Source organism: Orycteropus afer, unplaced genomic scaffold (assembly GCF_000298275.1).
Source record: "Orycteropus afer afer isolate SDZICR_OR568_19922 unplaced genomic scaffold, OryAfe1.0 scaffold00031, whole genome shotgun sequence".
Taxonomy (NCBI): domain Eukaryota; kingdom Metazoa; phylum Chordata; class Mammalia; order Tubulidentata; family Orycteropodidae; genus Orycteropus; species Orycteropus afer.
The window spans coordinates 5,568,683-5,592,897 of NW_006921618.1; the positions used below are offsets into that span (position 1 = coordinate 5,568,683).

General features: G+C 46.0%; 1 protein-coding gene across 1 annotated transcript in view; it reads left to right on the forward strand.

Moving 5' to 3' along the window:
• Positions 1 to 258: 258 nt before the first annotated feature.
• CDA (cytidine deaminase) overlaps positions 259 to 24,215 on the forward strand; it is a 32,575-nt gene continuing 8,618 nt past the window's right edge. Inside the window, exons 1-2 of the mRNA XM_007935659.1 lie at positions 259 to 412; positions 16,492 to 16,603. Coding sequence (XP_007933850.1) covers positions 259 to 412; positions 16,492 to 16,603 — 266 coding nt within the window. The remainder of the gene's footprint in view (positions 413 to 16,491; positions 16,604 to 24,215) is intronic.

Consider the following 24,215-nt stretch of genomic DNA (forward strand, 5'->3'; position numbering starts at 1 on the left):
ATCCCTAAGCCAGAGGGTGACGCACAGCCATACCCTTCCACACTGGGGCACGCGCCAGCATTGGACACACACCACACCCTGTGGCACCCTCCTCTTCCTGACCTGGTCGCACTGGGCTTTCCCAACGGCCTGCAACTGAGAGCCTCTCAAACTTCTCCGCGGAGACACACCCCCGGGGAGGAGCTGCGGTGGCAAGCCAGGCTGTTAGCAGCAAGCTCCGGTTTTCGCTCCTCCGCCCAGGACAAGACAGGGGCCAATATGGCTCAGGAGCGGCCCGCCGAAGCCCTGGAGCCCGAGGTCGTCCAGCGGCTGCTGCTCTCCTGCCTCGAGGCCAGGAACACTGCCTATTGCCCCTACAGCCACTTCCGCGTGGGCGCCGCCCTCCTTACCAGGAACGGCAGGATCTTCTTGGGTAAGTACAGGCTTCGGTCCCGGGCTCCCGTCAGTCCCCTGCTGGCTTGCGAAGTGTAGGGGAGGACAGGCAAGAAGTGTGCAAAAGGAGCCACGGAGACAGACCAGCTCTAGCCTCGCCAGCTCTGGCCTTTTTCTCCGGGCCGTCCCAGTTCTTCCTTCTGCCGGGACTGAGGGGTGAAGGGTGTAAACTTGCTTACAAACTCAACTGCTGGATGAATCCGGGGGTTTGGAATTCTTAGCGGACTGGGAATCCCAAGGAAGTTTTGAAGGGAACGCAGAAAGGGACGTAAATCAAAAGCATCAGTCGGCCTGAGCTGGGATGGAGAGGGTTAACACTTTCTGAGGCTTACCCCCCCCCATGTGCCTGGCACTGTGCTGAGACTTCCGTAAATTGTATCAATAAGTCCGCTTCCAAACACTAACCTAGATGTTATACCCACTCTTTTTTTTTTTTTAATATTTTTTTTTTATTGTGATTTGGGTGAAACATTCACTTCCCATACAGCAGTTCACATACATTTTGTCTCATGACATTGACCACAATTTACCACAATACAACAGCTTCCCTCCCACTTCCTCCCCATAGTTACTTCTTACCCCTGTCCATCCCCTCCATGCACTCCTGCCCCCTGAGGTGTCTCCCTGTGCATTAACAGCCCTTCTTTCTCCCATGATTATTCTCTCTAAGGAGTGTATCCACCTCAGGTAAATGTTTAACTCATATGTCTGTCTTTTGTTTGGCTGGAAGCCACAGGTGTGGGTTCAATTCCAGACCTGAAGGGCAGCTAGAGGCCATAGTCTCAGTAGTTCCACCAGGCTCTGTCGGACCAGCAAACCTGGTCCCCCACCCCTTTTTTTTTCTCCAAATGATTTTGAGTTTTGTTCCACATTGTTCTCCCTCTCTATCCAGGATCTCCTACATAGATCCTCTTCCAAGTGGTTGACAGTGGTAGCTGGGCACCATCTAGTTCTTCTGGTCTCATAGTCATATAGGCTGCAGATCGGATGGTGTATCAGTCGCTAGGACTTACTGTTGCCATGAATTTTTTGTTTTCTTCATTCTTCTTTGCTCTGGATGAGGAGAGACCCATCGTTGTATCTAGATGGCACCTTGCAAGCTTTTAAGATCCTAGTCACTACTTGGGAGCTCTGGTAGCATAGTGGCTAAGACACTTGCCTGCTAACCAGACGGCTGGTGGTTCAAACCCACCAGCCACTCCTCGGAAGGAAGGTTGGGCAATCCTACTTCCGTAGTGATACTGCCTCGGAAACCCAAGGAGGGGTCGCTATGAGTTGGGGCCGACTCGACGGCACATAACAACAACAACAGTCACTACTTACCAAAATAGGAGGTGGAACAATGTTTTGTGTAGTATGTTATGCCATTTGAGCTTGATGTCCCCTGCAAGTATGGTCCTGAGCCCACAGGTTCAACTACTCAGTCCCTCTGGATAGCTGGCTGTGCTCAAGAAGTGACTGCAACCTTGCCCCTTGTCAGGTCTACTATACACCTGGGAATTCAGATCATACAAGTTATACCCACTCTTAAATGAAGAAACTGAGGCCCAGGGAGGTGATGTGAGTTTCCCAAGGTCACTAGGGGTGCTGGGGGGTGAAACCCGGGGCTGGGATCCCCAAAGCCCTGCTCTCTTCCCTACACCCACTGTACTGGGAGAGATGCAAAGAACTCAGGTTGGGGTGACTTGTTAGTGGGGTGTAGACCTTGTAGGGCGACTTGTAGGAAATGAGCCAGATGCCTAGCAATGAGTGGCAGCCTGGGGAGGTGGAGTGGAGGCAAAGGCATCTGGGCTGGCATTAACCCATCCATAAACTCCTTTTCTTTAGTTGAAAAGGAAACAAAACCAAAAAAGCAAACTTGTTTTTGCTAAGCTAAGGAACAGTTTCAGGAGAGGGGAGAACTTGATGTGGCAAGGAAGTCTTGCTCCCCCACCTCCAGCTATAGAGTGGACACATGGGACTGTTGGGGAGACCCAACCCTGCTGCCTGCAATCCCCTGCCGCTTGGCACAGCTTTTTAAAGGACCCAAGGCTCACGTATGTACACCTTGTTGGCAACCTCCCACCAACCCTGGGCCAGGCACAGGCCTCTTGTCTCCACCACCACTCTGGCTATGAGTCTGGCTAAAGGGACTACACCTCCCCTTCTACCACACCCCTTTGGGGCTCCTCCCTGATGCTCATTTTATCTCTTGTCTTTGGAGATTCTGTCCATTTCATGGATCACCTGGGATTTACATTTCTTTGAGCCAAAGTAGCACTGACAGAATTAGTATGAAAACATGACTAATGTTATCTATTTAACCTTATCAACCCTGCAAGGCAGTTATTATATCACCACTTTGCAGAGGAGAGCGTTCCCTGGGTGGCATAAAAAATTGGGGTTAGGCTGCTAACTAAAAGGTTGGTGATTTGAATCCACCCAGTGTCACTATGGAAGAAAGGCCTGGTGATCTGCTTCTGTAAAGATTACAGCCAAGAAAACCCCATGGAGCAATTTTACTCTAACACATGGCGGTGTTTTGCTGTTGGTCTTTTTGCAAGAGGAGGAAACAGGCTCAGAGAGGTTAAATGCCCAAGATAACATGGCTGGGATTCTAACCCAGATCTGCTTCACATCCAAAGTCTACTACTCTGTAGGAGTAAAGTAAAATGTCACACTGACATTCAGGCCTGGCTTGATGGCTCAGATGAGTGTGGTCTTAGGCTGCATTCCCTAGAGTAGCAAAACCAATGAAATGTATGTATATATAGAGAGAGATTTCTCTCAAGGAAGTGGCATATGTGGTTATGGAAGCAGGCAAGTCCCATATCTATGGGTCAGGCACCAGGCTGGTGGCTTCTTCTGACTCACGAGGTTGCAGGGGCTGATAAACCCACAACTGTCAGGTCAAATGACAGACTGTTGGCTCACAGGGCTGTGGAAGCTGGCGAATTCCCAAATCGGCAGGTCAGATGGCAGGCTACTGGTTCACAGGGTTGCAGAAGCTGGCAAATCCCAGAATGGGTAGGTCAGAAAACAGGCTGCTAGCTCAAGTCCCACAAGCTGGAGGTCAGATGATGACGAGTCAGATGCAGAGTCCAGAGCAGAGGAAGCACCTTGGCAGAGCATCTAATCGCACCCCCAAGGGAGCGCCCCTTACATCAGAGTAAGGGTGGGACTTGAGTAAAGGAGGGACTTGAATCCTCTTGTAAGGCTGTGACTCAAGACATACCCCGTGACCAGGTTTGCTGGTCCAATAGAGCCTGGTGTAACCACTGAGACTATGGCCCCTAGCTGCCCTTCAGGTCTGGAATTGAACCCACAACTGTGGTTTCCAGCCAAACAAAGTACAGACATGTGAGTTAAACATTTACCTCAAGTAGACACACGCCCTGGAGAGAACAATCATGGGAGAAGGAAGGGCTGCTTATGCACAGGGAGATAGCTCAGGGTGCAGAAGAGTATGAAGGGATGGACACTGGGAGGAGGTAAGTATGGGGAGGAAGTGGGAGGGGAGCTGCTGCATTGTAAATTTTGGTCAATGACATGAGACAAAGTATATGTGAACTGCTGTATGAAAAGTGAATTTACTCTGTAAATCTTCACCCAAATCCTAAAAAAAAAAAAAAAAGACATACCCCATACTAATCTTGCCTCATTTACATATAGTTGTTGTTGTTGTTGCTATGTGCCATCGAGTCGGACCTGACTCATAGTGACCTCTTCTTAGGTTTCTGAGGTGGTATCACTATGGAAGTAGATTGCCCAACCTTCCTTCCGAGGAGTGGCTGGTGGGTTTGAACTGCCAACCTTCTGGTTAGCAGTCAAGTGCCTTAGGCACTATGCTACCAGAGCTCCCATTTACATATAGAGGTTAGGATTTATAATGCATAAAATAGAGGATAATTACATCAGATTACAAAATAGAGGACAACTACATAATACTGAGAATCATGACTGTTTTGGTTCTCTAGTGATGCTATAACAGAAGTATCACAAGTGGATGACTTTAATAAGCAGGGATTTATTCTCTTCCAGTTTAAAAAAAATTAAAAAAGAAAAACCAAACTCACTGCCATCGAGTCAATTCCAAGTCATGGCAACCCCCTTTGGGTTTCTGAGGCAGTTAATCTTTACAGTAGATTGCCCAGTCTTCTTTCTGCAGAGTGGCTAGTGGGTTAGAACCACTAACCTTCTGGTCAGCAGTCAGATGCCTTAGGTGCTACACCACCAGTTTAGGAGGCTAGATATCTGAGTTCAAAGGGCCAGCTCCAGGGGCTGGGTGAAGGCCCCTGGACCTGGGGGGTTTTAGCTCTGCCTCTTGCTCCTGGCACCTGGAGTCAGCGGCATCTCTTAACTCAGACAGCTACTGACTGCTGAGGCTGACAGATCCAAGGCTGACAAGTGAAATGGCACAGTCGCAAGATCAGCAAGCAACATGGCAGGCCACTAGTTCAAGTCCAGAAACAGTCCCAAGACTGGCAAGCAACATGGCAGGCCACTGATGATTCAGCCAAATGCTGGCTCCAGATGTGCCAAGAAGCTAGAGACCTTTCTCAAAACTTCTCCATATGTACTAGAAGCAGGCCTTTGAAGACAACTAATTAGCTGCTTACAGCAGATTCCACCATGGAGTTGATTACACCACATTCAGTCACATTGTGGGGAATAACTGCATCAAGCTGCCCAGCCACTCAAAACCACAGCCCAGCCAAATTGACACACAATGACTTAGCCAAGTTGACAAATAACATTAACCATCACAAATATTAATCATTAACCACCACTGTAAGCAACATTACAACAACTGCAACTCTGCCCCACAGCTACAGGGCCTTGAACATGGACTAAGCCATTGATTCTTTCAAACACCCCCATATCCCCACTAGATGGTGTACAGAGAAAGGCCCTGCTCACATGCTCCCCAGCACCTAGGCTGACCCCTTATATAGTATTCACCTCTCAGTGTTGTCTCTGTCCATTTATATATCTGTCTCCCCCACTAACCTTTGGGCTCCAGGGAAAAGAGCCTGTATCTTGGATCTTTGACCATTGACCTTCTCCTGCAACCACATTGCACCTGCCTGGTCCAGAGTATTAGTACTTGTTGCCATGGAGTCGATTTTGACTCATAGCAACTCCATATGTGGTAGAGGTGAACTGTGCTCCATACGGTTTTCAGTAGCTGATTTTTTGGAAGTGGATTGCCAGACCTTTCCTCCTGGTGCTATGGGTGGACTCAAACTGCCAACTTTTTGGCTAGCACATTAAACCATTCGTACCACCCAGGAACTCTTTAGCCCAGAGTAGGTGCTCAATAATTGTTGACTGACTGATTAGATGAATGAATGAGTTGGGCCTTGAAGAAGTAAGTTTGGAGGGGAGAGGCAGAGGAGGAGAGGGCATGGAGTGCCTAGCGTGTCAGGAGGTAGCACTTCCTGCACTGAGGAGCCAAGATGGCTACCTTCTGCACATTTTTTCCAGCAGTGGGGCTGGTGTCCTGCTTGAACAAGCAGATGGTCAGAACCCTCAAAAGCCAGGGGTGCCACATGCTAGAATGCTTAATTCCAAATGCCAGGCTCTTTCTGCTGCAGGGTAGATATGTGGAAGGGGCCAAAAGAGAATTGTGCTGAGAAGCAGAGGAGGACAATTGGAGAGCATTTACCAGAACTCCTAGGTCTCCTTAAGATGGAAGGTGTGAAAAGGGTAAGTAGACAGCAGTGAGGCAGGGCTGGGTGAGAAGACCTTGAACAACCAGAGGAAACCTGAAGGAGCATCATGGGATGACTTAGAGACAATTAGAGGCATTGGGAGGTTCTAGGTGGTGCAAACGGTTGATGCCTTTGGCTCATAACTGATTTGAACCCACCCAGAGGCCCCTCAGAAGAAAGCCCTGGTGATCTGTGCCATGTGGAGCACAATTTTACTCTGACACACTTGAGGCCACTGTGAGTTGGAACTGACTCTACAGCAACTTATTATTATTTTTTCTTTCCTTTAACTTTTTATTGTGATTTGGGTAAACATTTACAGAGCAATGGTTTTCCATTCAAAAATCCGCACACTTTTTGTTTTGTAACATTGCATGCCATCCCCACAATGCAACAGTATTCTTCCCACTTCCTCCCTGCGTTTACTACTTCCATTTATCCTTCTTTCCTATCCCTTCTTGCCTTCTGAGCATTATCCTTGGGCAAATGCTGCCCTTTTGATAGTGTGGTTGGTTGTTTTAGGGAGTGCATACCTCCCTAGTGTTCTTGTTCACCTTATAACAATAAAAATCAAACTCACTGCCATTGAGTTGATCCCGACTCATAGTGACACCTCCTTGGGTTTCTGAGGCAGTATTTCTACAGAAGCAGATTGTCCAATCTTCCTTCTGAGGAGTGAACCTTATAGTCTTGTCTATTGTTTAGCTGAAAGTTGAGCCATGGGGGTGAGTTCAGTTCCAGACTTGAAGGATGTCTAAGGGCAATTGTCTCAAGGGTTCCACCAGTCTCTATCAGGCCAGGAAGGCTGGTCTTTTTTGTGATTTTGAGTTTTAGTCCACCTTTTTCTCCCACTCTATCTGGACCTTTGTGATCCCTTTCAGAGCTGTCAGCAATGGTAGCCAGGCACCATCTAGTTCTTCTGGTCTCAGGGTTGTGGAGGCTGGAGTTTGCATGATCTATTAGTTCTATTAGGACTAATTGCTTCCTTGTGTTTTTTTATTTTCTTCACTTTTCTTTGCTCTGGATGGGAGAAGACAATAGTTGCTGCTCACAAGCTTTTAAGTGACCCCAGTCACTACTCACCAAATTTAAGATGTAAAACATTGTCTTTGTGCAGACGCAGAGGAATGGAAAGGAAGAGTTCTGAGGGTGAGAAAGCTGTTGAGGGAAAGGGAAGTGAGAACACAAACAGGACAGTTGAGATGTGACAGAATGAAGATTGGGAAGGCAAAGAAAACAGGGAGGGAAAATTGAGTCAGCCCAAGGCCTCGTACATAAGGATCCTCAGCTAATGTTTTTGGAAGGCAAGTTGGGAGAAGGGTGGAGGAGATCATGGACAACCATCTCCAACCCTGGGGTGCTACAAGAGGTGTCCTTGGACATGGTGTAGGCACCTGGCAAGGTGGCCGTCCCAGCTCTGGAATAGATCTTGGGATGATGCTTCTTGGTTGTGGCTGCTGCAACCTCTTTGCAGGTGCCACCCAGAGAATAGAGAGTCTCATGACCTTGGGACATGGTTTCTCTTCTCCTTTCCTCTTCTCTCTGCTGGGACTTCCATGTTCTATATGCACCATCTGCCACTTACGGGAAAAGCCACTTTACTTGGTCAGCTATGATGAATTCTGGGAGAACAAGCCACATGATTTACATTCCTGGTGAATCACTGAAGTCAGCTTGCCTTGGCTTAACCCTTACATCTGATTCTTCACCCATCTTTCCCCAAGTGGACCATGCTCTCTGGATTCCCTCCCTGGGCTCCAGTTCTCTGCCTGGTGCAGTTTTCCTTTGGTGACCACTTCCCCCTCTTTGGGACCTCCATCACCATCAGTTGACCCAGTCCAGGCTCCCACCCTTAACCCACAGCACTTCCAGACTGAATCAAAGCAGGCTTCTCTAACCTGATTCCGCTCCCTATAGCCCTGCCCACCTCCCAATCTCAATACCAGTTCCCACTGTTCCCTCCAATGTACATCCACTGGTCTTCTCCCTTGTCACTCAAAAGTGGCTCATTACAAAGAGGAGCTTTACTAAAACCTATTGACTCTACCATTGACTTAAATATTCAAACATAAAATTGTGCATTTGCAAGGGGGCGGGGAGGCAGGAACATGGAGAGAGTGCAGTATTTCATCAAGTACATGGGCACAAGATTTCTCTAGTCCAGTGGTTTTCAAATGTGGTCCCCAGACCCACAGCATCAACTTCTCCTGGTTGTTAGAAATGCACATTCTTGAGCTGCAACCTGCAGTTTCAGAAACTCTAGGGCTGGGGCTCAGGAATCTGTTTCAGAAGCCCTCCAGAAGATTCTGATGCCTGCTTGCTCGAGGGTGAGAACCAATGCTCTAATCTTACTAAGATTCCTTAGAAAAGAACAGTTTGGCAGAATGGTCTGGGCATTATGCTTGAGCTCTGATTGCTTCCTTCTCTGGATGACTGATCCAGATGTTCAAGCTGGATTCAGAAGAGGGCGTGGAACAAGGGATATCATAGCTGTTGTCAGATGGATCTTGGCTCAAGGCAGGGAATACCAGAAAGATGTTTACTTGTGTTTTATTGACTACGCAAAGGCATTTGATTGTGTGGATCATGAAAAATTATGGACAACATTGAGAAGAATGGGAATCCCTGAGCACTTGATTGTACTCATGAGGAATCTGTACCTTGACCAGGAGGCTGTCGTTCGAACAGAACAAGGGGACACTACATGGTTTAAAATCAAGAAGGGAGTGCGTCAGTTGTATTCTGTCTCCAAGCTTATTCAATCTATATGCTGAGCAAATAATCCGAGAAGCTGGACTATATGAAGAAAAATGTGGTATCAGGATTGGAGGAAGAATCATTAACAACCTGAGATATACAGATGATCCAACTTTGCTTGCTGAAAGTGAGGATGACTTAAGGTACCTACTGATGAAGGTTGAAGAATACAGTCTGCAGTATGGATTACATCTCAACATAAAGAAAACAAAAATCCTCACAACTGGACCAATGAGCAGCATCACAATAAATGGAGAGAAGATTGAGGTTGTCAAGGAATTCACGTTGCTTGGTTCTACAATCGATGCCAATGGAAGCAGCAGTCAGGACATTAGACGACGTTAGCATTGGGAAAGTCAACTGCGAAGGAACTGTTTCAAGTGCTGAGGAGCAAGGATATCTCCTTGAGGACTAAGGTGCGCCTGACACAAGCCAGGATATTTCCAGTCGCCTGGTATGCATGTGAGAGCTGGACAATGAATAAGGAAGACCGAAGAAGAGTTGATGCTTTTGAGTTGTGGTGCTGGCGGAGAATGCTGAAAGTACCGTGGACTGCTAAAAGAACTAACAGATCTGTCCTGGAGGAAGTGCAGCCAGAATGCTCCTTGGAAGCAAGAATGGCCAGACTTCGTCTCACCTATTTTGGTCATGTTGTAAGAAGGGACCATTCCCTGGAGAAGGATGTCATGCTTGGTAGGGTGGAGGGTCGACGAAAGAGGGGGAGGCCTTCAACGAGATGGATTGATACAGTGGCTGCGATGATGGGCTCAAGTATAGCAGGGATTGTGGGGCTGGTGCGGGATTGGGCAGTGTTTCGTTCTGCTGTGCATGGGGTCGCTATGAGTCAGAAACGACTCGACGGCACTTAACAACAACAACAACAACTGGATGACTGTGTCACAGTCTCCTCTTTGTGAACTTTCTTGCTGATGTCTTGGTAAAATCTGATCCCAGCCCTGGCTTAAGCACCAAACTACCCTAAAACCTGGCCTCACTGTGAAATATCAGAGAGAATAAGTACAGTCCTTCACATCTAACAGGCCAGGCTGGAAATCCTGGCTACATGCCACCAGCCTCAGCTTTTACCTACTGTAAAATGGGGGTTAGAATAGTACCTGACTCACAGAGTTGTTAAAAAGATTAACTGATATAACACAGGTAGAGTGTTCTACCAAGTGCCTGGCATTTGTGAAAAGGATTTCAAAGTGCCCGGAGGGCAGTGACAGAGTAATCACCCTGGGGCACAGGGCCACTGTCACACCCTGACCAGAGAGAGGAGAGGCTTAGTCACACAGGCTCTCCACTATCAAAGCCTTGACTTTCATGCAATTAATGACACCTGCGGCAAGCGGCTACTGAACACTTACTCTGTGCCATGCTTTGTGCAGAGTGCTTTACACGGTGATGTCACTCATCTCCACAAGAGTCCTGTGAGAAAGGTGCCATCATTATTAACCTTCTCCAAATTCTTAGAGCTAATCAGACAAAGGGTCTCCCGTGGAATGGCACCTAAGGGCTTTTTGCACAAAGTGCCATCTGAGTAAGAGAGTATATCAGTTCACGCCCTTCTAAAACACTCTTTCTCTCTCTAACTGGCCCAATATTTTGAAATATTTTACAAACAATAAAGGAAGATTTCCCTCTATAAGGCCATTCTGAACTTCCTCATAGACGCATGCATTTGTTCCAAGAGATTGGGCCTTCTGCCAAGTGTGACCATTTGCTTTAACAGCTCATCAATAAAACCCAAAGTTTGCTTGAGTCATGTCTAATAGCCAGAGTCAGGGACAGGCAGGGCATCCTGGAAAGCCAGTGCTGGGAGGGTTGCTAGATGCAAAATAAGGCTGGCAGGACCATAATCCAGTAGAGGCAGAAGCCAAGTGAAACCAGTTCAGTAATTTGAGAGGGACAGGCAAGTGTGAGTAGGTAAAACCAACAACCAAACCCACTACCATCAAGTCAATTCTGACCCATAGTCAAGTCAATTCCGACTCACAGGGTTTGCAAGGCTGTAAATCTTTACGGAAGCAGACTGCCTCATCTTTCTCCTTTGGAGCAGCTGGTGGGTTCAAACCACCAACATTTTGGATAGTAGCCCAATGCCATAGCAACAGTGCCATCCGAGGCAGTATCACTGCGGAAGTAGATTGGCCCATCTTCCTTCCGAGGAGTGGCTGGTGGGTTTGAACTGCCAGCCTTCTGGTTAGCAGTCAAGTGCCTTAGCCACTATGCTATCAGAGCTCCCACAGTGCCATAAGAGCTGCTTAAAAGACAGGGCTATGTTTAAAGTAAGTCATTTCAGATAGTAATCAGGAACCTTGGTGAGGAGACTGTATGGGGAGCCAGAGAGACTCCTTCGTTTATTCATTCTGCTTTTACGGACCTAGCAGAGAATCTGAGCAATAAGTCAGTTATCTCGGCTATAACAGACCAGAAGTGGGCTAGAGTCAAGGGCTTATGGCTGTGCTGCTGTGTTCTGCATGGTTGCCCAGGAGCTCAAACTCCTTCTGTCTTGATGCCCACCATCCCCAACAGGGGTGTCCTCATCCTCATATTCAAAGCTGTCACACATCGTCATATCCACCTTCCAGCCCCTAGGAAGAGGGAAGGATGAAGTGAGGGGCAAGAACATCCTCATACAAAGGTCAGCTACAAGTTGCACCCATCACTTCATACCCCGTCAACTAAGACTTGATCATGGGACTATGTGAAGATTCAAGGGAAACTGGGAGCAGTAGCCTCCAGCTGGGGAGCTATGTGCCCAGCTGAAACTCAGGTGGATTCTATTGGACAAGTGGCTACTGGGAACAGTTAGCAGCCTCTGCCACTAGTCCTCTTCTGGTCCCATAAAGCACCTACATTAGTTTCTTAGGGCTGCCATAGCAAAATCCCACAAACTACGTGACTTATAAGAACAGAATTTTATTTTCTCACAGTTCTGAAGGCTGGAAGCCTGGATTCAAAGTGTCAGCAGGACCCTGTTCTCTCCAGTGGTTCTGGTGGAAGATCCTTTCTTGTCTCTCCCAGCTTCTTGCAGCCCCAGGAGTTCCTGGGCTTGGAGCTGCGCCATAACTCCATGTTCGTGTGTCTCTGTGTCTCTTCTCTTCCATGGGACACCACTCATATTGGATTAGGACCCACCCTACTCCAGTATGATCTCAAACATCTTCAAAGACCCTTTTTCCAAATAGGTCACAGATACCAGGAGTTAGGACTTGAATATATCCTTTTGGGGGACACAAATTAGTTCATAACAGTCCCTATGCACATCCTTATTCTCACACATAAAGCTCACTTATCATCTCCCTAAGAGAGGCAAATCACAGCCCTGCCTTGTAGGATCTTGGGGGTACATGTCCTCTTCCTCAGGTCCTGCTGGCTTAGTGGCCTATCAGCTAAAAACAGAAAACAAATTCTTCTCCCCACACTTCAGCCTCACTCCTGCAATATAAAGCATGGAGCAGGAATAATAGCAACAGAACCATGAAGAACCCCTGCCTTCCCTCCCCTGCTGTTTCTGCCCTGGGGTGACCACTTGTCCATTGCCTGCTGGAGCCCCTGGCTTTGCCCTCTAGGAGGTTCCTCCTTGTTGTTGTTGTTGTTGTTATGTGCCATCGAGTCATACCTGACTCATAGCGACCCCTCCTTGGGTTTCCGAGGCAGTATCACTACGGAAGTAGGATTGCCCAACCATCCTTCTGAGGAGTGGCTGGTGGGTTTGAACCACCAGCCGTCTGGTTAGCAGGCAAGTGTCTTAGCCACTATGCTACCAGAGCTCCCGGAGGTTCCTCCTTAGCCTTTATTATCTTTGGCCACATGTCTGAAGTGCGTGTTGGAGACATTGCTCTCCTAGGGGTACATGGCTCTCTCAGCACACTTCTTGATGGTGGAATTCGGGGGCCCTTGGGGTTTCTTTAGTGATTAAACAATCACAGGTTTTTGTAGACCAGATTTGTAGGTTCTTTGGCTCTAAAATTCTATTTAAAACTCAAAACTTCCAAATGGACCATGGTAATGGTTGAATGGGAGTTCTGGTGGCATAGTGCCTAAGGCATTTGACTGCTAACCAGAAGGCTGGTGGTTCAAACCCACCAGCCACTCCTCGGAAGGAAGGTTGGGCAGTCTACTTCCGTAGAGATACTGCCTCGGAAACCCAAGGAGGGGTCGCTATGAGTCAGATCTGACTCGACAGCAATGAGTTGTTTTGTTTTTTGGTTTGTTTTTGGAATGGTTAAACAAAATAATAAACATAGCTAATGTTATTGAAGGAGCTCTGGTAGCATAGTGCCTAAGGCACTTGACTGCTAACCAGAAGGCTGGCGGTTCAAACCCATCAGCCACTCCTCGGAAGGAAGGTTGGGCATTCCTACTTCCGTAGTGAAACTGCCTCGGAAACCCAAGGAGGGGTCGCTATGAGTCGGGGCCGACTCGATGGCAAATAACAACAACAACAACAATGTTATTGAAGGAGCTCTGGTGGCCTAGTACTCTGGTGGTGCAGTGGTTAAGGCATTTGGCTGCTAACCAAAATGTTAGTGGTTTGAACCCCTCAGCCACTCCGTGGGAGAAAGATGAGACAGTCTGCTTCCATAAAGATGTACAACCTAGGAAATCCTATGGGGGTCGCTAGGAGTCTGAATTGACTTAATGACAATGAGCGAGTGAGTGAATATTACTGCAGGAGCCTGGGTCAAAAGGTCGGCAATTTGAACTCACTAGCTGCTCCACGGGAGAAAGATGTGGCAGTCTGCTTCTGTGAAGATTACAGCCTTGGAAACCCTATGGAGCAGTTCTACTCTGTCCTGTAAGTCGCTCTGAATTGAATAGACTCAACAGCATCAGATTAATGTTACCAAATTGCACATGTAAAAAATATTGGAAAGGCAAATAAAATTTGTTACATATATGTTTACCACATTGAAAAAGAAAAAAACTTGAAAACCTCCCAATCCATTTGCTTCCAATCACTTCCATACAGGAGTAGCACACCCACCGTCCCTTTGACATATTTCTTAAACCTGCCAACTCTCCTTTTATGCTAACAGGCTTCCTGCTTGACCCATCCCTGCTGCAGCATTGTCCTGGTGGCTACCTCAAGGCACCTGAAACAACTGGCTGCAGGGAAGCTGACATCTTTAATGAGCTCTGACCACCATTGCCAGGCAGGGAAACTTTACTGTTATTATGATTAGTTGCTCTTAGGCTTGTTCCACTCCCTGATACCTTAGAGATAACAGAACAAAAGTTGGTGGGCCCTGTGCCATCTGCATGCCACAGTGCCTAAGGCATTTTCTACCAGGAAGGTTGGCAGTTCCAACCCAACAGCATCCCATGGGAGGAAGATGGGACAACCTACTTCCTGTAAAGATTTACCACCTCGGAAACCCGATAGGTCACTATGAGTCAGAGTTGACTCAATGGCAGTGAGTTTGAGTTTTAGGTATATGTTGAGTATCTTTCAGTTAGGGGCTTATCCCCCAGCACTGTGTCAGACAGTGTTCTGTTGGGATCCATAGGGTTTTCATTGGCTCATTTTCAGAAGTAGATTGTCAGACATTTCCTGAACCCACCTTAGTCTGGAAGCTCTGCTGAAACTTGACTCTACTGGTATTGGAAATATTGCGGTCATAGCTTCCTACACCATAGCCACATGCAAGCCACCACAGTGCAATAAACCGGTCCACAGGTGGCGGAGAGGTTGTTAATGTCAGGCAAATGGTCTGCTTTCCAGGCTGTTGCAGGCTCTGCTATACCAAGCAGTCTGCTGTAGGCTAGCAAGGTCATCAGCTTCCCATCTTGCAATGTCTGTGTTTTCTCATCCACACGGCCCAGCCACAAAGCCAGTGTCACGTAGTTTAGGCTTTTTTGCTAAGGCTGCATCTCAGTTTCAGTACCAATCTCTGTATTCGTTTCCAGCCAAGCTGCTTTAACAAAAAGATGCCGGAATACAATGACTAAAGCATAATAAAATTTCTTTTCCTCTCTCATAACAATTCAGAGTAGGTGGTTGGTCCACGGAAGGTAGGCAGCTCTGCTCCATGAGCTAAGGGTCCAGGGACCCAAATTCCTTCCTAAGTCAATTCTCCATTTTCAGGACCATAAGCCACATGGTCAAAGCTGGCTCCCTCCATCATCTCCATCTTCCAGCCTGTGGAAGAGGAAAAAGAAAGAACAAATAAACAAGCAATCTCCTTACAAAAATAGGTGATCCAGAAGTGCTCTGGGAGCTCTTGTGGTGTACTGCCTTAAGGTGTTTGACTACTTACCAGAATGCTGGCGGTTCAAACCTACCAGACATTCCTTGAAAGGAAGGTTGGGCAATATACTTCCGTAGAGATACCACCTCAGAAACCCAAGGAGGGGTTGCTGTGAGTCGGGACCGACCCGAGAGAGTTAGTTTGGTGTTTGGTTTAGAGAAGTGTTTCACATCACTTCGAGTCACACCCGATTGGCCAAAACTTAGTCATATGGTCATATCATGCTTCAAGGAAGTCTGGGAAATGTAGTCACACTGGTCAAGCTGAGTGATTATGTGACCAGCCATATTGAAATGGAAAAAAAAAAAAACCTCACTGCTGTTGAGTCGATTTGACTCATAGTGGTCCCCTTTTTGGGTTTCCGAGGTGATATCTCTACAGAAGTAAATTGCCCAATCTGCCTTCCGAGGAGTGGCTGGTGGATATGAGCCACCAGCCTTCTTTCTGGTTAGCAGTCAAATGCCTTAGGCACTACGTCACAAGAGCTCCCTGTTGGAGTGGGGTTCACTTGTATTATTTCAAGGAAGAAGGAGAAAATTAATTCTGGGGAAAATTAATATCTTACTACAAAGAGTGATACAGAGCACATGCCGTGTTCTGATGGTCAGGGAAATTCCAGCTCCCATGGCCATTTGTCATCACCTCACCTTCCTGAAAACTCTGTCAGCCAATCTGGCCTTACCAGTTGTCCCCCATGGACAGTCCTGAGAGGATCATTGGGGTGGACTCCCTACTGAGGGCTGTGCCATCTTAGCAGCTCACCTCCCATTGGAGGCTGGGTATCGCTTTAAGATTTATGTAATCACAGGCCCTTTTTGCAAAGCTTGGGAGTTGTTTTTATTGGTTTGTTTACTGGCTTTGACAGTTTATATGTTTTGTGACACAGCTCACATAGAACCCTGGCTAAACCTTGAAAGCTTGTAACCAGCACCAAATGTTTTTCTCAGGCCCAATTTTTAAATCAGAAACCCTACCATATAGCTTCTGTCTCTCATATCTGGACCTTGGGCTCTGCTCCCCTTCTAATCCTCAACATCTGCATTGGCCGTGATCTCTGCTAGGGTGGTGAGACTGTGTTAATCTACCCTGTTATGTTAACCCCTGGTCCCAGGCTGTGCTTCAAGATGGAGGCATTGGGTAAATCACGAGAGTGGAAGGTTATTGGCAAGAAGCACTGCACAAATGGGCCCAAGAATCTATCAATGCTTCAGGTCAAATTACCCTCCATTTTCCCAGCCTAGTTCATAGCAGCGGGGCCCTTGCCATACTGGAATAGGTCAAGCCTCTTACCCAACACATGTAGCAGGAAGTTGTTCCACTGGACTTATCACCGGGCTCTCCTTTTTTCACAGGGTGCAATATAGAAAATGCCTGCTACCCACTGGGCATCTGTGCTGAACGAACTGCCATCCACAAGGCCGTCTCAGAAGGGTACAAGGACTTCAGGGCCATTGCTGTTGCTACGTGAGTGGAAAAGCTGGTCATAGCAAAATGCGTTCATCTATTCAGGCAACATTCACTGCAAATCTGTCATTCATTCATTTATCTAACATATTTAATGGGTACTTCCTATGTGTCAGGCACTGTGTAGGACCCTGAAGAAGGAAAATGAGAGGGAAACAACCACAGCAAATTAATACAAAGGCTTGTTGTTGTGTGCCATCAAATCAATTCTGAGTCATAGCAACCCTATAAGACAGAGTAGAATTGCCCCATAGCATTTCCTAGGGTGTAATCTTTACAAAAGCAGATTGCCACATCTGCTGTTACACTGTGGGGAATGTAACCGGTGTCACAAAACAAAATATGTATGAACTATTGACTCTAAAATGAATCTGCTTTGTAAACTTTTACCTAAATCACAATAAAAAGTTTTAAAAAGAAAAACAGCAGAGTAGAATTGCCACATACTGTTTCCTAGGCTCTGGTAGCATAGTGGCTAAGACACTTGCCTGCTAACCAGACGGCTGGTGGTTCAAACCCACCAGCCACTCCTCGGAAGGAAGGTTGGGCAATCCTACTTCTGTAGTGATACTGCCTCAGAAACCCAAGGAGGGGACGCTATGAGTTGGGTTTGACTCGACGGCACATAACAACAACAACAACGTTTACAGAAGCAGATTGCCACATCTTTCTCCTGAGGAGCTGGTGGGTTTGAACCACCAGCCTTTCAGTCAGCAGCTGAACACTTAACTATGGTACCACCAGCGTTCCTTAATACAAGGGCAGGTGTGTTCATATTCTAATAACCACACAAAAGTATGGCAGACTCCCTACAAAATACAACAGAAAGGCAGCACACAACCAAAACAAAATCACTGCCGTCAAGTTGGATCTGACTTATAGCAACCCCTCCTTGGGTTTCTGAGGCTGTATCACTACAGAAATAGATTGCCCAATCTTTCTTCCAAGGGGTAGCTGGTGGGTTTGAACCACCAGCCTTCTGGTTAGCAGTCAAATGTGAGTCAGTTCCAACTCACAGCAATCTTTTAGGACAGAGTAGCACTGCCCCATAGAGTTTCCAAGATTGTAAATCTTTATGGAAGCAGACTGCCTCATCTTTCTCCCATGGAGCAGCTAGTGGGTTCAAATTGCCAACATTTCGGTTAGCAGGCTAATGCTTTATCCACTGCACCTAAAGCTTCTATAGACTCCCCTGCCATCATGCCCTCCCCCACACTTTACTGTTTGTGCCACTAAAGTGGCACTAAAGCAAACTGATGCCCAGTACAGGCTGCAACATGGATAGACCTTGAGAACGTTATGCTGAGTGAAGTAAGTCACAAAAGGGCAAATGTTGTATATTCTCATTTATGTGAGAGTTCTAGAATAGGCAAATGTATAAAGACCAAGGTTTATGGACAGTTGCCAGGGGCAGGAGGAATGAAGAAGGAAGGAGTCAATGCTTAGGAAACAGTGAGTTACTGTTTGTGGTGATGGGAAATTTTCCAATGATTCTGGGTGAGGAATGCACAGCATGAGTAATATAACTAATGTTACTAAACTGTGCACATGAAAAATGTTGAATTGGCAAATGTTATATATACACACACAATAATTAAAAATGTCAAGCCTTAAAAACAAAAAGAGAGAGAGAAATGAGCCTCTGAAAGGATGAAGAACTTCCAGAAGTGAGTGGCACAGCTAGGACAAGAGCTCAAGTCTCCATAGTCCCACTAAGGTCACTTTCTGCTATGCCATGCTGTGCCCCAACCCCCAAGTGGCAAGAAAAGCTGATGGGAAAGGAAAGGAAAGCCAGGTCGTCCAGGAGTGAGTGATCAAATGGTAGAGGGACCCCTCCTTGGGTAAGGGGAGGGACCCAGGACCCAACCCCCAAGCAGCAGGAAAAGTGGAGGGGAAAGGAAAGGAAAGCCAGGGCATCCAGGACAGAGCTAGCAAGTGGCAGGGATCCAGTAAAGGGAGGGTGGAGAGGTTTCGAACAGCTAAGGGAGACAACCTTGTCTGTCAGTTTGTCATACTGTGGTGGTGTGTTGCTGTGAGGTTTGAGGCTGTGATACCAGTGTTTCAAATGCCAGCACAGTTGTGTGCACAAGTTTCACCTCAGCTTACAGACTGAGATAGACTAGGAAGAAGGAAGAGACCATCCACTTCTCAAAGAATTGGCCAGGGAAAACTTGACAAACAGAAGAGAAACAGTATCTGTTACAATACTAGCCAACTATATGAATAGCCCAGAAATACTGTCTGATACAGTGCAGGAGAACAAGCCACTTAGGTCAGAAGGCTCTCAAAATACAACTGGGAAAGAGCAGCATCATCAGAGTAGAACCAACCTTACTGATAGGGATAAAGTAAAGCTTTCGAGACCTCCATTTGCTGACGTGACATAACTCAAATTGAGGAGAAACAGCTGCAAACATCCATTAATAATTGGAACATGGAATGTATGAAGTATGAATCTAGGAAAATTGGAAGTTGTCAGAAATGAAATAGAACACATAAAGATTGATATCCTAGGCATTAGTGAGCTGAAGTGGACTGGTTTTGGCCATTTTGAATCAGACAACCATATGATCTACTATGCCGGGAATGACAATTTGAAGAGGAATGGCATGACATTCATCATCACAAAGGATGTTTCAAGATCTGTCCTGAGTACAGTGCTGTCAGTGATAGGATAATATCCATACATCTACAAGGAAGACCAGTTAATACGACTATTATTCAAATTTATGCACCAACCACCAAAGCCAAAGATGAGGAAATTGAAGATTTTTATCAACTTCTGCAGTCTGAAATTGACCGAACATGCAATCAAGATGTGTTAATTATCACTGATGACTGGAATGTAGAAGTTGGAAACAAAGAAGAATCACTGGTAGTTAGAAAATTTGCCTTTGGTGACAGAAATAATGCTGGAGATCACATGATAGAATTTTGTAAGACCAACGACTTATTCACTGCAAATACTTTTTTCAACAGCACAAACAGTGGCTATACACGTGGACTTCACCAGATGGACTATACAGGAATCAGATTGACAACATCTGTGGCAAGAGGCAATGGAAAAGCTCAATATCTTCAGCCAAAACAAGATGACAGGAGAGACTCTGAAGCTTGCCCTTGAGCAGAGCACAGCCAAAGCAAAAGGAAGAACTGACAAGATAAAAGAGCCAAACAGAAGATTTCAAAGAGCAGCTTGAGCAGACAAAACCAATTATTATAATGAAATGTGCAAGGACTTAGAGTAAGAAAACCAAAAGGGAAGAACATGCTCAGCATTTCTCAAGCTGAAAGAACTGAGGAAAAATGTAAGCCTTGAATTGCAATATTGAAAGATTCTATTGGCAAAATATTGAATGATGCAGGAAGCATCAAAAGACGATGGAAGGAATACACAGAGTCACTGTACCAAAAAGACCTGGTCAATATTCATCCATTTCAGGAGGTGGTATATGATCAAGAACCAATGATACTGAAGGAAGAAGTCAAAGCTGCACTGAAGGAACTGCCAAAGAACAAGGCTCCAGGATTGACAGAATACCCATAAGATGTTTCAACAAATGGATGCCCCATTGGAGGCACTCACTTGGTTATACCAAGAGATTTGGAAGACAGCTACCTGGCCAACTGACTGGAAAAGGTCCATATCTGTACCCATTCCAAAGAAAGATGATCCCACAAAACTCAGAAATTATCAAACAATATCATTAATATAACATGCAAGTAAAATCTTACTGAAGATAATTCAAAAACGATTGCAACAGTATATTGACATAGAGCTTCCATAAATGCTAGCTGGATTCAGAAGGGGATGTGGAACAAGGGATATCATTGCTGAGGTCAGATGGATCTTGGCTCAAAGTAAAGAATACCAGAAAGATGTTTACTTGTGTTTTATTGACTATGCAAAAGCATTTGATTGTGTGGATCATAACAGATTGTGGTTAACATTGAGAAGAATGGGAATTCCAGAACACTTAATTGTACTCATGAGGAACCTGTACATAGACCAGGAGGCTGTCATTTGAACAGAATAATGGAACACTGCATGGTTTAAAATCAAGAAGGGAGTGAGTCAGGGTTGTATCCTTTCACCATACTTATTCAATCTATATGCTGAGAAAATAATCCAAGAAGATGGACTATATGAAGAAGAACATGGCATCAAGATTGGAGGAAGAATCATTAACAACCTGTGATATGCTGACGACACAACTTTGGTTGCTGAAAATGAGGATCACTTGAAGTACTTACTGATGAAGACTGAAGAATACAGTCTGCACTATGGATTATATCTCAATATAAAGAAAACAAAAATCCTCATAACTGGACCTATAAGCAGCATCACAATAAATGGAGAAAAGATTGAAGTTGTCGAAGACTTCACATTGCTTGGTTCTACAATCGATGCCAATGGAAGAAGCAGTCAGGACATCAGACGACATATAGCACTGGGCAAGTCAGCTGCAAAGGACCTCTTTCAAGTGCTGAGGAGCAAAGATGTCTCTTTGAGGACTAGGGTGTGCATGACATAAGCCATGATATTTTCAATCGTCTCACATGCATGTGAGAGCTGGACAATGAATAAGAAAGACCTAAGAAGAATTGATGGTTTTGAGTTGTGGTGCTGGCAGAGAATGCTGAGAGTATGATGGACTACTAAAAGAACTAACAAATCTGTCCTGGAGGAAGTGCAGCTGGAATGCTCCTTGGAAGTGAGAATGGCCAGACTTTGTCTCACCCACTTTGGTCATGTTATAAGGGACCATTCCCTGGAGAAAGCTGTCAAGCTTGGTAAGGTGGAGGGTCGACAAAAGAGGGGAAGGCCCTCAACAAGATGGACTTACCCAGTAGCTGCGGCAATGGGCTCAAGTGTAGCAGGGATTGTGGAGCTGGCGCGGGACTGGACAGTGTTTCGTTCTGCTGTGCACAGGGTCGCTATGAGTCGAAGACAACTTGACAGCACCTAACAACAACATGCTGTGCCAGGAAGTAAAATGCTTTTCCACGCTCTCCTGAGCTGATGCTGCAATCAATCCTGCATGAGCAGCTCAGCACCACTGACTCCTTCATTCACAACACTTGCCAAAGCCCCTGGTGTGCGAAGGCAGGCTGCAGAGACAAGCTGGTAGCATGGCAGCCAGGGAACCAGTGATAATGGTTCAGGCTGCTCACATTCCAAGCACGGTGCTGATTGAACAAGAGCCCCAATCAACTCTTTCTCTATGCCCCTATATATCCTAGTTCCCTTGTGTTTGTTTACCTTCAAAGGCAGCACACTGAGGGCTTATTGGCCCTGGATCCAGACTAGGGCCTTAAGTATTCAAGCTTGTGAATGGCCACTCTTGCTGCTCTGGACTCCATTATGCCTCTAATTTAATAATTTGTTCTTGTGTGTGCACCTTTGCATTGTCTATGAGGAGGATGTTCTGTGTGAGATCATAGTACAAGAAAATGAGACTGTGTGGCTGACCCAGTGTTGGTCCTTTGGGACATCTGGCTACACTATGGGTCATGTACTATGCATGCATTCTCCCTTCCTTGTATGGAACTGCGGGGCCTCTCCTGGCATGGAAACACCAGCGGTAGAAATGTAGGGCTGTTCTATAGTAAGGACAATGGGGTTGTGGGCAGAAACTAGCCCACGGTTCTTTTATAAGATGCTAAGCTTGGCATTGGTCCAGCCCCGAGTTGGTCCAAGTTATTGAAGATTTGTTTCTGAGTAACTTGAGCCAAGAGTGCACTTAGGGGGAAGGGCTCTGGCATCAAGTGCCCTCCCTGAGACCCAAGTCTGTCCTGGCTTCCCTTCCGCTTCGGAAAGAGTAAATGAGGCCTCGCTGAGGACGTTGTGTATGGCTGAGCAGGGGCCAGAATGTGAATTACACTTCCTGTAAAGAGGGGGAAAATATCTCTGTTTCAAAGCTGATCCAGTAATGATAATCTCAGGGAAACGAGGCCAAAGTCAACAAAAGGATATGGTGTGGTGGCTTCGCTCTGTTGAGAGTTATCCAAATTCTCTTGCCCATCATCTACTTTTAAACGTAACTGGGTGTGGCTAGTGATGATTAGCAAATATCCTTATTTACACAAAACCTTTGGTTTTCTAGCACTCAACAGCTCTGCTCTGAGCATTCAGCCTGTACCAGCATCCTTGAGCCAGAGGATAAAATAAAATTAAAAAAAAAAACCTTGCCATCGAGTTGATTCTGACTCATAGCGACCCCCATTGGGTTTCCGAGGCAGTAAATCTTTACAGAAGTAGATTGCCCAGTCTTCCTTCTGCGGAGTGCCTAGTGTGTTTGAACCACCAACCTTCTGGTTAGCGGTCAGATGCTTTAGGCACTGTACTACCAGAGCTCCTTGAGCCAGAGAAGCAGTCATTAATGATGTGTTAAATAGAGAGCCTGGATTTAGAGTAATGGAAAATGCTAACTCTGTGAACAGTCTAAGATCCCCTTTGCAATCTGTAAGGATGGAGACTTCCACTCAGGGAGGCCCATGTATCTGCAGAAACCAGGTTGGGTTTTCGCTAACCCAAGAAGGCTGTATAGTTCCTGACACAAGTATGCAACATATCAAAGTTATTTTATTATTATTATTTTACTTTTTATTATTACTTCTATGAGACATACAATTACCAAAGACAGAGTGGTCAAGAACCTAGGTTTTAGGTTTAGGTCCTGGCTGTGCCACTTCCTAGCTCTGTCACCTTGGGGACGTCACTTCACCTTTTGTGATCTATCACAAACAAACAAACAAAAAACCTACTGCCATTGAGTCAACTCATAGTGACCTGATAGAACAGAGTAGAATTGCCCCACAGGGTTCCAAGGCTGTAAATCTTTATGGAAGCAGACTGCCTCAGTTTTCTCCCACGGAGTAGCTGGTAGGTTCGAACTGGTGACCTTATGGCCAGGAGCTGAATGCTTTAAACACTATACCATCAGAGCTCCCCAACATGTGGATAATGCAAGTACCTAGATGAAAACCAGTTTCTGCTGAATTAATTTCAACTCACAGTGATCCGTGAATGTTGAAATAGAACTGCGCTACATAGGGTTTCAGTGGCTGAATTTTCAGAATTAGATCACCAGGCCTTTCTTCTGAGGTGCTTCTGGGTGGACTCGAACCTCCAACCTTTCAGTCAGCAGCCAAATAAGTCAACCATTGTACCACCCAGATAGCCCCACTTTACAGGTTTCGTAGGATGTTAAATGAGTTACTACACATAAGGTCTTAGCACAGCGCCTGGCACAGAGCAACACAATGTAAGTGTAAGCCATTATCAGGCCATCTCCCTGTTCTCAGAGCCATGCTTCCTGGATCTTGTGCCTTTTGGTAATTGAACCCTAGGACAAACCTAATTTCTCAGTGGAATGCATGGCTGGACTCCTGAAAACTCTAACTCAGGTCACCTTGTCCAAGGAGCTGTCCATCCAGTGGGTGGTTGGCTAAGCATGACACAAGAGTGGGAAAGGAGGATAGATAGGTGAACAAGCTAAACAATTAGGTATGTCTAAATGGAGAGTGTATCCAAGATCATATATAGGGTTGGCAGACAATGGGCCTATAAGTTCATGTGAATGATCAGAATTCCCAGGTGTATAGTAGA